Source organism: Notothenia coriiceps, unplaced genomic scaffold, assembly GCF_000735185.1.
Source record: "Notothenia coriiceps isolate Sejong01 unplaced genomic scaffold, NC01 NC01_scaffold00008638, whole genome shotgun sequence".
Classification (NCBI taxonomy): domain Eukaryota; kingdom Metazoa; phylum Chordata; class Actinopteri; order Perciformes; family Nototheniidae; genus Notothenia; species Notothenia coriiceps.
In genome coordinates this window covers 458,872-475,633 of record NW_011341339.1, presented here as the reverse complement: position 1 = coordinate 475,633, position 16,762 = coordinate 458,872, and the positions used below count along the sequence as shown (strand labels likewise).

The window sequence follows — 16,762 nt, the reverse complement described above, 5'->3', positions numbered from 1 at the left end:
GAGAGAGAAGGGAAGATAAAGGGAGGTGAAGGGAAAGGAAGGCAATTAAGGTTGAGTTAAGGTGCTTTAAGCAACTCCATATAAATATGTCCAAAATTAAACACACCTAAAAAGGGATATCAAAAAGGCAGATTGTCTAGACATCACACTAGGAAAAACAAGTTAATTTACCAGTTTTTTTATATGGAATAAACACACACATACATCCACACTTATGTCCAACGAATTCGGAACCTCCGTTGCTGAAACTCAAAGGTGAGAGTGGTCGAGGTGAGGTTGTTATGAGAGGTAGAGTCAAAGGGGAAAGGTCAGGGTTTTGGGGGAGTCAGGGTAATGGGGTGGGGCGTACTTACGTTGCAGTTTGAGGACTGGTTTAGATTGGATGCAGATCCCTCAGTCCACTCAGCAGTGTCAGTACTGCTGGACTGTCTGTTGAGTTCATACTCCTTTAGCTACGTGGAGAAGAAGAGTTTAGAGAGGCAGAGGAACAGGGCGGGGAAACCCACTCTCACCATGCTACATCCCTCCATATGCTAACAGACAATTGATAGACGTCACTTCTGTGCATATATAGAGACACACATACAAATTACAGAGACTGAATAAGTGATGTAGTGGTAAATTAAAGGCATGTAGCCTGCATTTGCAAACAACTAGTGAACAAAAGTCTATTGTGTTTTATGTCCACAGACTCCTGTCATTAGCCTTTTTTAAATGAGGAATTACTTTTAGATTGATGTATTGCTTTAAAGCACACATGAATCCAATATAATACAAATACTGAGAGGCAGGTTGAATCGTATAATATTTATAGCCAACTACATCCCTGGACACACATACTATTTAATATTATACTGACAAAAACCCCACACGTTAAAGAAAATGATCCACAAAGGGTGGACATTGATTGGTTGGATTCATTGACAATCACTAAAGCGATAAGCTCGGGTGAGGCTATTGGCAAAAATAAAATCAAAGCTCTATGGGAAAATAAGGGTAGGAAGATCAAATCTGCCCTGCGGAGAGAAATTCAGTGCTAAAATGCTGTTGCATGACTAGGATACTCATGAGCAATTCAAGGGGATTGGAAGGAAAAAAGGAAGGATGGAAGAAAAAGAAAGAAGTCGGAAAGTAAAAAAAGTAGAAGAGGCAAAAATTATTCAGAGAGAAATGTAAAGAGAGCCAAGTCATTAGCCACCATATCCACCTAGAGAGAAATACCACAGGGCACCAGAGCATCCCACCGAACAGATGGAGCTGTTGAGTTACTATGACACCAACCTCGCAATTATGAACTGAACAACACGTCCACACACACAAGAGCTCACACCTTTAAATCCCCACACTCCTGAACCTCTAGAAACCAACATTCTGGAGTGTGTGTGTGTGTGTGTGTGTGTGTGTGTGTGTGTGTGTGTGTGTGTGTGTATGTGTGTGTGTGTGTGTGTGTGTGTGTGTGTGTAAAGAGGACACGGCAGGGTTAAAATGTGGGGCCTGGTACATGTTAGTATGAGTAAGTCGTTTTAGTAAGCCAAAGGCATGATGGGAGTATAGAGCAGAAGGGAGCTGGAAACTAATCCAGGAGGAGGGGAGGGGATCTTGTGTAACTTTTAAAAGGGAATTGGTCATTTGAGGGGNGGGGGGTATGTGCGACATGAGGCAGGAAGTCAGTGAAGCTTCCTACCCGAGCTAGAGCTTCTTCCACGGTGATCATCTTCTCCTTCACCATCATCATCAGTTGGATTCGCTCTTCGTCGCTCATGGTGATCTCACTGGCCACATAGCCTATGTCTTCTCCTGAACAGTGTACAGGGAAAAAGGCAAAAGGTCACATATGAGGCAACATGTATTAATAAGTAAAGGAGATCAGAGAAATAAAGCTACACAAACCTTTGGATGTCTGTCGCATGACTTGTTTGTGCTGAGACTTGCGGAAGTTCTGCCAAAAAGATTTGTTTTTCTTCTTATTGTCCCATTTACCTAAAGACAGGGCAGGTTCAGTCACATGGGGAAAAGCATTCTCTTCTTTTTTTTTTAATTAGGTATAATGCAAACATGACTTCCTCAAGCATCAATTAATACAAAAGCATACTCATTTAGAAAAAAACATTTCAGCAAAAGAAAATTGAATCTCAATTACCTCCAGATCCATCTTCAGAGCTGGATTTGTGCAGGGGCATTCTGGGGGAAAGAGAAAATAAAGATTAATTTACATTAGAAACAAGTATCTTGCTTCTTTCTACTCCAAAATCTTCTCATAAAGTATCCAGCGATCAAATAGCTACAAATCAGTGGTTGTGTTTATGACTATGTAATTGTAAGCAAACAGGGCTGCAGTTATGTCTGTTCACCACATGGGGTCAGTGGTGATTCTTATGTGGCAGTACAGCCAGGCTCCTGAGGCTTGAGAGGGAGAAGGTAGAGGATAGAAGATGTAGACAATAACGCTCTGTTGCAAAAACGAGACGGTCAGCTGAGGATGGTGGTACTACAAACTGTTTAAAAAGCATTAAAGAAACGAGGGAGGTCCAATAGATGAAGGAAAATAAAGGGCAAGCATGTGAACGGGAAGAGAGAGGGAGAAAGAGGAAGAGAGAGAAAGCAAGAGGAGAAACCACAGGGCAGACTCAGCCTGTTTGTGTTTCCACTTCCCTCCGCAGGAGAGACAGTCACGAGGAAGAGAGAGAGAAGAGTGGGAGAAGTGGAAAATAACTGTAAAACTGCTGTTCTGATATATCTATAAGCCTTGCTAAATAACCAGTACTAATGGTGAGAAAATAACAACTCAAAAGCTTTGTGACACATAGAATGCACTCAGCTTCCAATCAAAAAGTCATGTTTGAGCAGCCTCGCCTGATGTTCAGCAGCGTGAGAGGCCGGGGCAGACTCTCCCTTGTTCTGGAGGAGACCAGAAACCACATCAACGGCAATCTATTTCTGTATTCTTTATATAAAAAGGAGGGTGAAAGGGGGATGAGCATCAGCGGGTCGTGTTTAAAGTTGCTGCTGAAACCTTCACAGTAGGAGAGACTTTGTTTTCAGATTGAGCTAAGTGGGCTGAGTAAGAGGGGGTGTAGCTTCACATCATGTCTCCAGATCCACAGGTGTGTGTGTGTGTGTATGTGTGTGTGTGTGTGTGTGTGTGTGTGTGTGTGTGTGTGTGTGTGTGTGTGTGTGTGTGTGTGTGTGTGTGTGTGTGTGTGTGTGTGTGTGTGTGTGTGTGTGTGTGTGTGAAGTGTGGTGGCAGCACACTTTAAGCGTCTCAATCCTTCCAGTTATAAAAAGGGGAAAGAATCATGGGGGAAATAGAAAGATAATAACGACACATTGGTCCAGTTGAGACCCTCAGAGACCTTTTAAGTAAATGTCTTTGCCAGCTCTCTCACTCTTTTAGTGTCTCTTACTTTCACACATCCTGAGACCCTTTATGAGTGGAGCCCATTGCACGTTGGTATGCAGCTGCTGAGCCGTGCAGGGAGACGGTGGCTGGCAGTGAAGCAATGTGAAAGTGTGTGACAGGATCAAAACAAGACGAACAGGTCACTTCCCTCTCCAGTGACAGCGTGTGTGTTTGCGTACATATGTGTTCCCATGTTTGTTCAGGCATGGCAGCCCTTTCTGGGTGCAATGGGAAATCTTCACGATGGCTTTAAAGCCCGGGCTGCCATGGCAACATAATGAGATGCTAATTGAATGGAGGCCTGTATGGTTGGCCCCTCTGTTCATCCTCCTCTCAGATAGGCTAGGGCCAAAGCTAATGCTAATAGAACTCACTCAATAGAGGCTTTTCTGTGGCAACGTTGCACCCCGCCCCCCTCCCCATGCTCTATAAATTAACCTCCAGTGCAGCGCTCGCATGCATGTATGTACGCACACACACTGGCGCTCACACACTTTAAAAGAGCCTGGATATATTTCAAAGGAGGTGTCAGTCCAGGCATTGTGTGGTTGGCAACTTAATTGGTTTAACCTTAAATCTTTGCCATGCCTTTCCATTTCAATTCGGTTCTTTGTATTGAGCAGGGGACATTTAACTGCGGACCCAACTTTCAACCTTCTGCACAATGTAAGGCACAGTATCTTAACTTTGCCTGAACCTATGTAGCGTAGAGGAAAGTGTATTTTATGATACAGCACTGCATTGCAAAAGTGTTAAGTGGAACAATGATGAGCTAATGCCATAGTGGCTGTCAGTGAATTGCCACTTTGCTCTGTGGAAATGATATATCTGAATGTGCTTCCTTTGCCAGGATGTGAAGCATTATTAACGTTTGAAACATAACCCGTCTAGCTATGAGGCTCTGTTGCTGTGCGCCATGGCTTTTGGTGTGTTAAAAACATTCAGAAGGATGGCAGAGACAGGTAAAACCCCTAATGTCAAAGATAAAATATCAATATATAAAAAAAGGTTGACTGAATAGGTGATGATGCTTTGGAAGCCATCATATGATACTGCATGACTCACAGGTTTAGCATCCTGTGTGACAGAGCTGCTGTCCAGGAAAGATGATAAACCAGCACAAAGCCGGATTTGGACACACAGCTGCAAACTCAGCATAAATCACAGCATTGCACACATGTGGGTGTGATTGTGTGACGGCAGGGCTGGCCACCTGGAGAGAGGTGATCTCCGGTTATCTGGTAGAGACAATGAAAGGCAGCGACCCAGTGTGACAGTGGCATTGTCCACAGGAAGAGTGGATGGATGACCGCTCCAGGGGTTATAGTAGAGTTCAAAGGTCACATGGAAGTGGAAGATTACATGGAGGGAAATAAATAAATAAATTGCATATAAACACCAACATATAAAAACTGCACGTTTTTGAGCTTGTGCTGGTGTTCACGGCCTCCTGTGCTCTACTCTCAAGCAAATTGCAGTTCCATGAGGGCTGCAACACTCAGGCGCAAGTGGTAAATATGCCAACAAGGTACTTTGGCTTTTCTAACATTGTACCGTTGTTACACAGATTGTTCACATGGCACGGCTTACATTTCCATGATTATTAGTGGCATAAGCTGGGTTTTCACTACAACGGCTGCTTAATGCACAATCTTACATACGGTTAGGGCCAAAAAACGGTATTTTTCTGTGTATGTTTTGATCAAGGTCCATTTACCTCCGCTGTTAACTTCACTTATAAGCCTTCTGCCCACTCTCTGCAACAATAACTCACTAATCAGTCACCTTTCAAAACAGGAAGTCCCTGTCTCAAACCCTTCCAGCTTTCTTAGGGCACTCTGTCATCACCACTTGCAGAGCAGACATTATCTGAGTTCTGCCCACCTCCTGCCAACAAAGTGACAAGGGGACACGGACAGAAAAGTGGCACAGACCAAGATGGCGTCTAGGTAATCTCCTCTGGTCCTATTGTCCTGCAGAGAGGCGATGATGGGGATATCCGTGTCCGTGCATGTGAGCGTGCTTCTTTTGAGGCTGTGAGGAATGTGTCATGAGGAATTGAGGGGGCTTGTCTATCACTCTGCACATGATACATCACGTTGGCTAAATCCCATTCAGCACAAATTGGACCATAGGCAATCTAAAGGAGAACAGAACTGGGATGAATGAGAGAAGGATGGATACAAAAATAATAGGTTCGGATGAGGAACATTTTTTCCTCAATCATTAAAAACCTTTAAACGGCGATTTAAAAAAAATTGTTTCATATTTAACTTTCACACCAGAAATTGAGTCTGGGGCTTCAATGGATGAGGCATACTGTACATAGTAGAAAGAGTGATAGGGGTGAGGAGATGGATGAATGTTGAACCGTTTGATTAGAGTGTAGCTGAAGACTTGAGGTGTGACAAAGTCAGAATGTTTTTGAGTGATGAGAGGCATGCAGGAAAGAGAGAAAATGGACTGATAGGAAGAAGTTAGGGGCTCTTTCTGAGACTTTCTCGAACAGCAGAGAGACGTCATTTGAAATGTGGCATCTGGTTCCCATCAACCAAAGCATTTGTCTGTGCAGCATATACAGCCATGGGAGAAGAGATCATGTCTATGGTATGCGCTTCCTCTGCCGCACGTGGTCGTCACGTGGAACATGACAATTCCACTTGGGTTCACTCAGGGGTGACGGTGCAGAACAAGCACCAGATAAAATTGATATAAAGGAGATCATTCTCGAGGCACACTGAGATTTTTTTAACCTTTGACCCTAGCAAACATGGCATTGGATTTCGACGTGGGCCCTAAATGTCTGCACTAATCTATGCATCTCCACTTTATCTCTTCTTCAAATGTAATGGGGATTTTCTGGTCCCCACCATTAGGAAATCTGTTCTGTTTTTAAAACTCCTTGCACATCCTGATGCAGGGAAACATTTGCATTTATTTTTTACACTTAGTCTTGTTGAACAGGGATTACAAAATAATTGAAATAAGAAGCTAAATGTTAGTGACTGCAATGGATTTAATTCCGTTGGACAGCGGGGAATTTATAGAGCTGTTGCAACAACCATTTTTGATTGCTTTGAATGTGTATAACATTGCATAATATGGATCTCATGGTTTGCTATGCTGGATAACATTCATCAAAATAAACACAGTGGTGGGTTTAGACGAACACACACACTTTGTGTTACAGTAACCAGTGAAAAGGAACCCCACCCATGCATGGTTCCATCCTGCTCTTTCGTTCATGCTCCTTCCCCCTCTCTGTCTCCTCGTTCTCCCCAGCTCAACACAAAGGCAGGAAGGAAACATGGACAGCCAGAGAACAGAGAATGGCAGTTCGACTGCGCAGGTCAACTAAAGGAAGCAGTTTGTGTTTTCCTTTAACCACAGCAGGGATGTAACCAAGGAGCTCAGGGGACCGAATGCAGGTCATAGGTTGGATGTCTGTTAATGTGGAGGGTTGGTTTCTTTATTCTCAAATAAAAACTGTCTTCCTAATATTATAAAGGTGATATTTTGTATATAATTACGTTATATTATTATTAGAACTTTGGGATTAAACTTCAAAGGAAATACTCATATTCATATAACTGACATCAATCTTAGCTGAACCTGTCTCTATTGCTCACTCCTCATCCACAAAGTTGGAGTTTTTCACCAGAGGAGCTGACCTCTTCTCCCCACTGGCAAGATCAGAGACCTTTTGTACAAGCTGTCACATAAGAGATCTATCAATCACATGAGCTACATATGGAGGCGAGTGTATTTCATTGGTTCTCTCCATCTTTAGCTGCGGACATGCAGCAGGGCTAAGTGTGATTCATGATTATGTGTACAGGCGTGTACGGGTTAGATGCGCTCCAGAGGCAGGTTAAGCTGCACATTGTTTTGACGTGCAACAGACACATATTTCAATCCAAGCACGTTTCATGGTTCCACACCGGCTACGGTCACATGTTACCATGATTTAATGGGGGGAAATAACTTACTTTCTGTCTGTTTCTGGAGTGGACACCTCACTGCTGAAGCCTAATGATTCCTGTGGACAGAGTGAAGAAAACAGGTCAGATTTACTTTGTGCCACAATTTGTAAAACTGACTGTGTAAAGCTTATACTTTGTTCACATAGTGTCTCTGCTTACCTGGATCTCAGTACGAAGCTGCTGGGAGGTGGTGCTTGGATCCTGTTTCTCCTGGAAAAAAATAGCATGAGAGGGAGAAGAAAGAAGGTAAAATGTCAGAGTCAAAGATCAATCACTTGAAGAAATATGAACTGTGGGCACAGAATATACACTGGAAAGGTAAAACAATCCCTCCATATGAAAAGAAAGGTGAGTTGACTGAAGCAACAGAAGTTTATTATGAGTTTAATAATGCCTGCATGTGGGAAAGACGTCCTTTGGTTAGGTTCATGTAGACACACCTGCATGACAGGGAAAACAAACACCAGCACGTGTGCACACACCAATAACACACCCAGAGACGACTCGACAAGTCAAGTCTTGCTTCAAGTACCCAAACCTGCAATACTTGTTATGATGGTTATAGAATACCACTGGGCGGTAGTGCAGTTTGGTGAAGTATTGTCTGCCCAAGCAGAAGACGATATCCAAAAAGGAATCTACGTAATTGACTTTATGAATCCCACAGTATGTTTGCAATGACGTGAGCCTCCCTCCATTCAAGGCAACACCTTCAAGGTTTCCTCAATTCTTTGAAAATACAACACACCATAAAAGACTGAATACAATGGCAGCACTATAGCCAAACTGGCTTAAATGAAAAACAGATAATCAGACTTTGACCATGGATTTAAGAGAAACATTTGTCAAAATAATAAACTGTACACAATCAGTGGAACAAAGCACAACTTTTAACTGCTCATCACGTACAGAAGGTTGCAGAGATCCTCCAGACAACAGTATCTGCTAGGCATGTTACACTTAGCTGTTGCTAGCATACTGTATGTGTAAAGGAGGTGTCCTCATCATGACATATCTAATTAAAGATGTGCTTAAACGGACTAACTGTACTGAACAATTACAACGAGTGTGCAACTGGGACTTAACCTCATGTGATTATTTAAGGCCAATGAGCGGCCCTGAGGGATTGATTAAGTACATTGTGTCTTGGTCGTGTGTTCTTGTGTGCTTTTGAACTTTCATGGAGGAGATTAGCAACACCCTTTAATCACACTCGCCCAGTGCTGTTCAATGCAAGGCACCATGGAAACAAATGGGGTCAGCACTTTGCTTAAGGGTAGTGACCAGATTTAAAAAATGTGGAGCAGGGATTGCATTTTTAACCTTGAGGTTATAATTATTTCTACATTGTGAATTTTCTAGTGGTCCTTTTCTTACTCACTGCACAATGAGAAATACTGTATGTGGCTTTACCCACCATGTGGCTATTATCCTTCTGGCATGAGCAATGAGAGTAAACAAGGATAAACAATCCCTTATTATTAGATTGGTTTATCCTGAGATACCAGGAAGAGGCAATTCAAGAGCAAATACATTTTTAAAAGGGAATAGTAATGCATGCCATATGCCAGGATTGTAAATATTAGCATATGTATGTATATGTATGGCATGAGAAAGCTGACAGAGGTGGTTATTCACAAAGATGATTAAGTTCAAGTTGTACTAAAGGACAGCTTTTGTGAGGACCTTTGTGGTGAGCTTTCCTTATGAAAGGAGCAAATATAACTAATAGTTCCTGTTTCTACTTTCTGTCTTACTTAATGTTTTAGCAGTACTTAATACATCTCACAGACAAGCACTAATATGACTTTATCTATTCTTATCCTGTTCCTCTTTAAAACTGTTGCTAAACATGGTAAACCCCTCACTGTGTTATCAATACTCGACAGACATGTTCTCATAAGTTCTTTTTTTCAGGGGGGAGAAATACTGGAATACTTTTTCTCATGCCAGCTTACGATTAGAGTTGTAGTGAATTTCCTCATTCTGTACGGATGGACATAGTTTAAATACTAGTCATAAGCCTAGGCAGCCAAAGTGGCATTTTAACTAGTTATCATATTGAAGGATCAGAATGCAAAGATAAAAGAGATGACATCAGCGAAGTAGGTAAGATCCAAAAAAACAGGTTGAAAAATCACAACATGGAACGTGCGGTTGCTGCCACAACAAAAAAAGTTAAACCTGGAGTTTCCCAAATAGAGAGTATAGGAAATAGGTTGTTTCTGGGAAATGTGCATCATGTATCCCCACACCCAGATATTATATTACAGGATAACAGTCACAGGAAACTGTATCTTGAATAATCCCATTGTACCTTTCCTATGTCATGCTTCCTTATCAGACTGACCTATAGTTTAACCTTCTTCAACCGGGCTCTGGGTGAGGGGGTACAATCATTCCACACACAAACCCTCTAAGCACGAGTCAGTGAGTGAATAATAGTTAAGGGACTTGAGTGACTTAACCTCTTTTAAGAGCTCTTTGAGAGTCTGTAGCCTGTAGGTCATAAGAGCAGTGCTGAGTAGGCTAAAAGCCTCAAAATTAGCCTGAACCCTATACTTATCCCAACAGTATCCAATTTATGGCAGACAGTCAAGATGCCAGCGAGACAGTGTGACTGGCTTTATCTTTAATGTTATCTTAAGCACAACAAGTCCTCCTAGTCTATTTGCCTTGTTTATGTATTTGTCTGTTACAGTAATCAAGAACACAGAAACCCAGGTCCGGATGTTTCTTTGGAGAGTAAGTCCGGTAATGTCGGGAAAGCTCTGAAACTATTTGTCCTTCCCTGGGAGTATGGCGAGTCCCATAAGTCAGAGAGCAGGTATCTTTCTAATCATAAAATCCTCATCTACCAGACCTACAGACGACAGGGTTAGCTCTTATTGCATTGCCAGGCTGCATATAGGAACATCTGGGATGGAACTGAACTGCGTTTTCTTTCTGCAGAGGGAGAGCGTATGTGAGACAAAGAGACAACACATGTACCCTTTAAACAAGCACAGCTTTGGCAGCCATCTCTTTTTAAACAACTGCATGGTGTGGAATAATTTGTGTGTGCTCATAAAAAAAACCCACAAAGAAGGAACAAGGTGTGTGCTCACTAGCAGTCACAAAGTATTTCACAAACAAAGCAGCAGATTGGTTTTGCTATCAGATCCTCTTTGATGACTTCTCCGACGTGCACTGACAGAAATTATATGCCAGTCTCGCCAAATGGGAAACTACAGGCATCATGCCAACAACTGGTTGTTAAGTTTCTTTTAAAACATGCTGTCCCACTGTCAGCTCACATGAAAAATACCCTGCCAGGCACAGGCCCAGACACAGCAAAATACATGGCCCCACAGACATAAACTTAGACAGATACCCAAACCAGGAGCACCTACACACACTCAACTCGCCTCCACTTCCACAGTCAGAGCTCCTAGGAGCCAGAGACACAAAGCAGCTCTCTGTTCCTACTGCTCCTCCTAAGCTTTCCCCTTTACTCCCCGTCTGTGCGTGCCATCTGACATGGAAGGAGGGGGCGAGAGGGCAAAAAGATGAGAATATCTGGAACAAACAAAACAAAACATCCCGTTTGCCTTTAAATGCACTTCTGCGGGATTTCCCAAGGTTACACTTTTTCTCTCAGAATTGAGCATTTCCGACGAAGAAGCAAAAGTGAACGGTGAAGTCTGTGCCGGCGTAACCGACACAGACTCTAAAAGAGAATATCAAATCGATGCAGTTTGAGGGAGTATCTGTATGTGAGGCTTAGATCTCACAATATTCTCCCGGAGGGGGTATGCTATCCTCTACTTGAACTCACCAGCATCAGCTTGAAATACTGCCCTACTTACCCTGAATTGACAATTCTGCGTATGAATGTGCATGCGTTTTCCCTACAGATGTCCACAGGGTTGTTTGTGTTCAATAATCTGATTGTGTGCGTGTTTATGTACAAGCGCATTGCAAACGCAAGGCCCTGATTGCTAAAGCATGACTGAATTGAGTTAAAATGAAAGCAGTAATGGCGCTAATGAGGGTCACTATGTCTGCAGAAAGGGGATCTAGCATCTGACACAAGCCTACCACACACACACGCGCGCGGGCATCAAACGCTTCTGGGGTTTCCAAGCCCTACATTGCTTTCCATCATTAACCCAGAAACTACAGCTAAACTCTGCTTTGCTACAGCAGGACCAGATTCTGTTAATGAGAGGGAAGGGATAGAAATGCAGATGGTTGTTAAAAAGCAGCAGTTTTGTCCAAACAAGTCAGCTATGCCCACCAAAAACGCAAGCTTCCAAAGTGGAGTTGAAGCCAACCTCAGAGGCGAGAGTAGCGGATATGCTAGAGAGACCAGGTGGCTCAGTGGAGGTACGCCAACTGGCACGGTTGGCAAGTCTGGGTGGGCGAGTATGAAGTTGCTAGGTAGGACTGCACATGTGGAGGGACCGGCGCCACCTGGTGAGCCTGGTTCAAGTCCAAAAAGACGTTAGCGGTGTGTAGTGCAAGTATGGCGCAATGCCGGCTCATTTGGAAGATCTCACAGAAAGAGGGACTGTACGCATACTGACTGGACCAACAAATATGTACTGCCATTACTTTTCCGGCACACAAGTAGGAAATACATTTTCTTAGTGAGCAGGATAAACCAGAGGCTGCTGTGCCACCTCTGAGCTGCTACACGGACGAGTTTACGAGAAACAGAAATCCTTCAGCACACTGAGTAACACCTCTACCCGCTTCCTTTCCAAAAAGGCGTGTGAGAGTGTGCGTAAGTGCATACTTGCAGCAGAGGCCTGTACTTCTACAGTACGGTGCATTCCTAAGACATGAGGATCAGCATTGTTCTGGTTATTCAAGGCAAATACCAGAGTTATTACAAACTCCAAGTGACAGTCACAATCTCAGTGTTGAAATCATACATCAATAAATTACAAATATACCACTTGCTTTCAACAAGGGTTATGGCAATAATGGAGCAATTCCGACACCATTTCTAAAAAATCTAATAACACACAGGCTGTCGTTTGAGCATGATTAGTTGCTATGTTTTCTAGGCAAGAGCCTGAAGGTGGAGAGGAAAAATATACAGCAGAATTCACAACAGTTTGTCTTTCTTCTACACTGTAGTTTTAACCCTGCTGAACTGACCCGGTTTGACGATTAAACCTCACGCAGGCCTTAGCACATTAACCACACTGTTCCTCGCCTCATGGCAAAACAAAACAAAAGTCTGTACTTGAGTCTTGACCCCCAAATGTCAAGCTACTCGGCGAGAAAAAAGTATTACAGAGCATTCCTGAGGCATGCACATTGATCAGACACCAGTTGAGGCATTTCAAAAGTGTTTCAATTATGAAGTCAACAGTGAAACCAACTACTGAAGGATTTTTGGCCAAAGCGTCAAAGGATGCAATATTCAAGGCCTGGTTGTTTATCCACAACTTAAACATTATTACTACCAGGGAAATAACCACAGATACTGTTGCAATATAAATTATGATTTACAGCGTGTAGAAGTGTCTAAAAGTTTGCCCCACAACCACAAATTCCAAATAGTCTATCTTGATTTATATTTGATCTACATCATCTTTTCCATAGCTGTGGTTTGAGAGACATGTTAATATTCAGTTTGATGTTTTTTCCTTCGGCTATACACAATAATTCACACTGCCGACCAGTTTCTGCAAGCCTGTTAGATCTCTGTTGGAGCTTTTTTGTTCATGTTTTGGCATGTTTTCAGCTGCAGTGGCAGAAATAGACAAAGAAAACAACAAACTTTCTTTATGGATCTAGCTATTGATCAATTTGTTCAATTGGCTTGACCATTCATTTGATATAACATGCTTTGTCAAAGTTGCTGAACTCTTTGCTTTCTTTGAATACTTCTGATCACCTCCACTAATAAGCTCTGTGTATCACCAAATCAGTGTGCCAGAGAGAGTCATGCAAACTTTCATTGTCCATAGGAGCGCTGGGAAACTGTGCATGGTAGCGCTAATCCATAGGACTCATTCCCTAAGGGGATGTTTATTCAACCCCTTGTATCCCTGCTATTCATAAAACTAACATGAAGATGTAAAGGAACAACTCAGCAGAATCCAGCCAGGAAGTGGGCACATTGATAGTCATCTCTGAAAGAGCCTCTATCATCACCTCCTAATGGCAGTTTGCAACAACAGACAGCCATCACTTTGTCAATTAAGAAGCACCTTAAGAGCTGGCAGGCTCCTTGTGCAAGTCAAAACAAATACACATTTTGATACCGCCGGAGATTTTTGTAAAATGTTAGTGTTGCAAGATAGTTTCTTAAGAAAGGAAACAAAAACTCAAGTCGAAAAGAAGAGTTAACATTCGAAAGAAAGAAAAACTTAATTCAAGAGACAATTTTCGTACGTTTTGAAGAACAGAAACAGTTTTGAGTTCCTTCTTTCCCTTTCTATGCTGACCACAGTTAAACGATAGAAACTGGTGCTTTTTTGGGGGATTCTTTAAAAAGAAAAAATTGCATAATGTGGTGTCAGCTAAGTGAAAAAATATGTAGACTTTGTCATGTGTCAAACTGACGGCCCGTCTACACTACAGGCATCGAAAAATGCTTTAATCTTCGCCGAACTGCATTTTGGGGAGTATGGCATGGCTTTGCAAGCATCACGAGCATCTATCGGCATGAAAAGTTGAACAATGTTCAACTTTTGAGGCTCGATGCTTGGCATCAGCCAATCAAATCCCGTTTATGCAAATCCCGCCAGTGCAAGCGCTAGCCAATCAAACCGCGTGCAAGCTGGGAGAGCCAGACCGCAGTTCATTTCCTCATATTCCAAACGAGATATTACGGTAGCAAATCACCCGGTTCTTTACGACCAGAACTATTTACCGGGATACAAACCGGAGGAACCAGGCATGGAGGGAAGTGGCAGAGACAGTGGGTGAAACTGGTAGGTTTTTCGCCTGTTTGGAGAGTTTATATCCAGTTTACTTCGTTTTAACATTGCTATTGCTTTGTATGTCGGGGGCGGGAGATTCATGTGATTGGTTGTTGGTCGCAAAAAATCGCCAAGCTTCAGACACGCCCAGCTTCAAGATTTTTTTATGCCTGTAGTGTAGACGGGCCGTAAGACTCCCCTCTTATGGCATTACCCTCTTGTCCATCATCTCTTTCATTCTTAATATTGAGTGTAAAGACCAGTAGGAGGTAAAAGCTGAGGAGAACTTTGCCCCCGTTATCTGGACAGATTCCTTCGTTTTGGAAGTGTATATAGGCATTAGAAGTGTCCATCGCAAATAAGACAGATCTGACCTATAAAATTGGAGCTAGAAAAAAGACAATGGCTGGAGAGGGAGTAGGTCTTGTTGATATATGATTGCGTCACCTACCTCCTTTACCCTTTACAAGTGACAGGTCCTTCCCTAAAGGGCAAGTCCCTCAAGAGTGCAACTTGCTAAATGTCTCCCCATTAAAGTGACTCTTGGACACTGTGACCTTCTCTAACCATCTGCGATTGTTCCTAAGGGAAGAGGCTGCACGACGTTGGCTTGCGGCCTCTGATTTCTGGACACATTTCACGAGTCATTCGGTACTCTCTTTCTGACTGGTTCTCCATTTGACCGGTCTTATTCTCACTTCACCTTGGTCTCTCATGCTCTGTCTGTCTCAAATATTTCTTCTATTTTTACAGATACTGTGCCACAGCCTTTCCATCTATGAAGAAATCAAGTCCAGTGGAAAAATACTGCCTAAGAGCAGGCACGTCTCAACCTACTCTTATCTTTGACATAGAAAAGGCTGCTTTACACTTGAAAATACCCAAAACCTAATTTTAGAAAAGGACTGCAATGGAATGCAGGGCCAAGTTCAATCCATATAGCGTAGGTTGATACTTTCCTTTTGAGAGCTCTCAATAAGGTGTTGCCTGACCCATATTCCTTCTTCATGTGTTTTCTCCCTCCTCCTCCTATTTTGGTGCCAAACTTTGCAGAGTGGCAGGACAGCTGCAGGCTCTTACATTCTCCGCTCCTTCTCTTCATCCGCTCATCCTTCGTCTTCCTCTGTTCACATCCTTATCCTCCTCCTGTCCTGGGCTTCAGGCTCAGAGCCCAGTCAGCTCTGATCCTCTCTTCTTACAATCGAGATGCAAAATCTTAATCTTGCTTCCTCTCCCCCTGTTTTATCTCCCGAGGGTAAAACCCTTTCAAACTATAAAATGTCCAGAAGTAATCCTTATTAATGTAAACTCAACGGCCACACAGAGAGAGGTCATACAACCTACAAACGCAAAAGACATCTACATACAGTGGGGAAAAAAAGTATTTAGTCAGCCACCAATTGTGCAAGTTCTCCCACTTAAAAAGATGAGAGGCCTGTAATTTTCATCCTAGGTATACCTCAACTATGAAAGACAAAATGAGAAAAGAAAAATCCAGAAAATCACATTGTGTGATTTTTTAAGAATTTATTTGCAAATTATGGTGGAAAATAAGTATTTGGTCACCTACAAACAAACAAGATTTCTGGCTCTCACAGACCTGTAACTTCTTCTTTAAGAGCTTCCTCTATCCTCCACTTGTTAACTGTATTAATGGCACCTGTTTGAACTCGTTATCAGTATAAAAGACACCTGTCCACAACCTCAAACAGTCACACTCCAAACTCCATTATGGCCAAGACCAAAGAGCTGTCAAAGGACACCAGAAACAAAATTGTAGACCTGCGCCAGGCTGGGAAGACTGAATCTGCAATAGGTAAGCAGCTTGGTGTGAAGAAATCAACTGTGGGAGCAATTATTAGAAAATGGAAGACATACAAGACCACTGATAATCTCCCTCGATCTGGAGCTCCACGCAAGATCTCACCCCGTGGGGTCAAAAATGATCACAAGAACGGTGAGCAATAATCCCAGAACCACACGGGGGGACCTAGTCAATGACCTGCAGAGAGCTGGGACCAAAGTAACAAAGGCTACCATCAGTAACACACTACGCCGCCAGGGACTCAAATCCTGCAGTGCCAGACGTGTCCCCCTGCTTAAGCCAGTACATGTCCAGGCCCGTCTGAAGTTTGCTAGAGAGCATTTAGATGATCCAGAAGAGGATTGGGAGAATGTCATATGGTCAGATGAAACCAAAATAGAACTTTTTGGTAAAAACTCAACTAGACGTGTTTGGAGGAGAAAGAATGCTGAGTTGCATCCAAAGAACACCATACCTACTGTGAAACATGGGGGTGGAAACATCATGCTTTGGGGCTGTTTTTCTGCAAAGGGACCAGGACGACTGATCCGTGTAAAGGAAAGAATGAATGGGGCCATGTATCGTGAGATTTTGAGTGACAACCTCCTTCCATCAGCAAGGGCATTGAAGATGAAACGTGGCTGGGCCTTTC

The 16,762-nt window shown here is 42.8% G+C and overlaps 1 protein-coding gene across 4 annotated transcripts in view; it reads right to left on the bottom strand.

Moving 5' to 3' along the window:
- The window catches only part of sash1a (SAM and SH3 domain containing 1a), a 68,181-nt gene that overhangs the window by 23,393 nt on the left and 28,026 nt on the right, over positions 1-16,762 (bottom strand). For 3 of the 4 annotated variants that reach the window (XM_010770253.1, XM_010770250.1, XM_010770252.1), the window contains exons 3-8: positions 7,543-7,593; positions 7,390-7,439; positions 2,141-2,181; positions 1,891-1,980; positions 1,685-1,797; positions 354-452 (exon numbers count right to left, since the gene is read on the bottom strand). In XM_010770253.1, coding sequence (XP_010768555.1) covers positions 354-452; positions 1,685-1,797; positions 1,891-1,980; positions 2,141-2,181; positions 7,390-7,439; positions 7,543-7,593 — 444 coding nt within the window. The remainder of the gene's footprint in view (positions 1-353; positions 453-1,684; positions 1,798-1,890; positions 1,981-2,140; positions 2,182-7,389; positions 7,440-7,542; positions 7,594-16,762) is intronic. The other variant, XM_010770251.1, reaches the window with a different exon arrangement.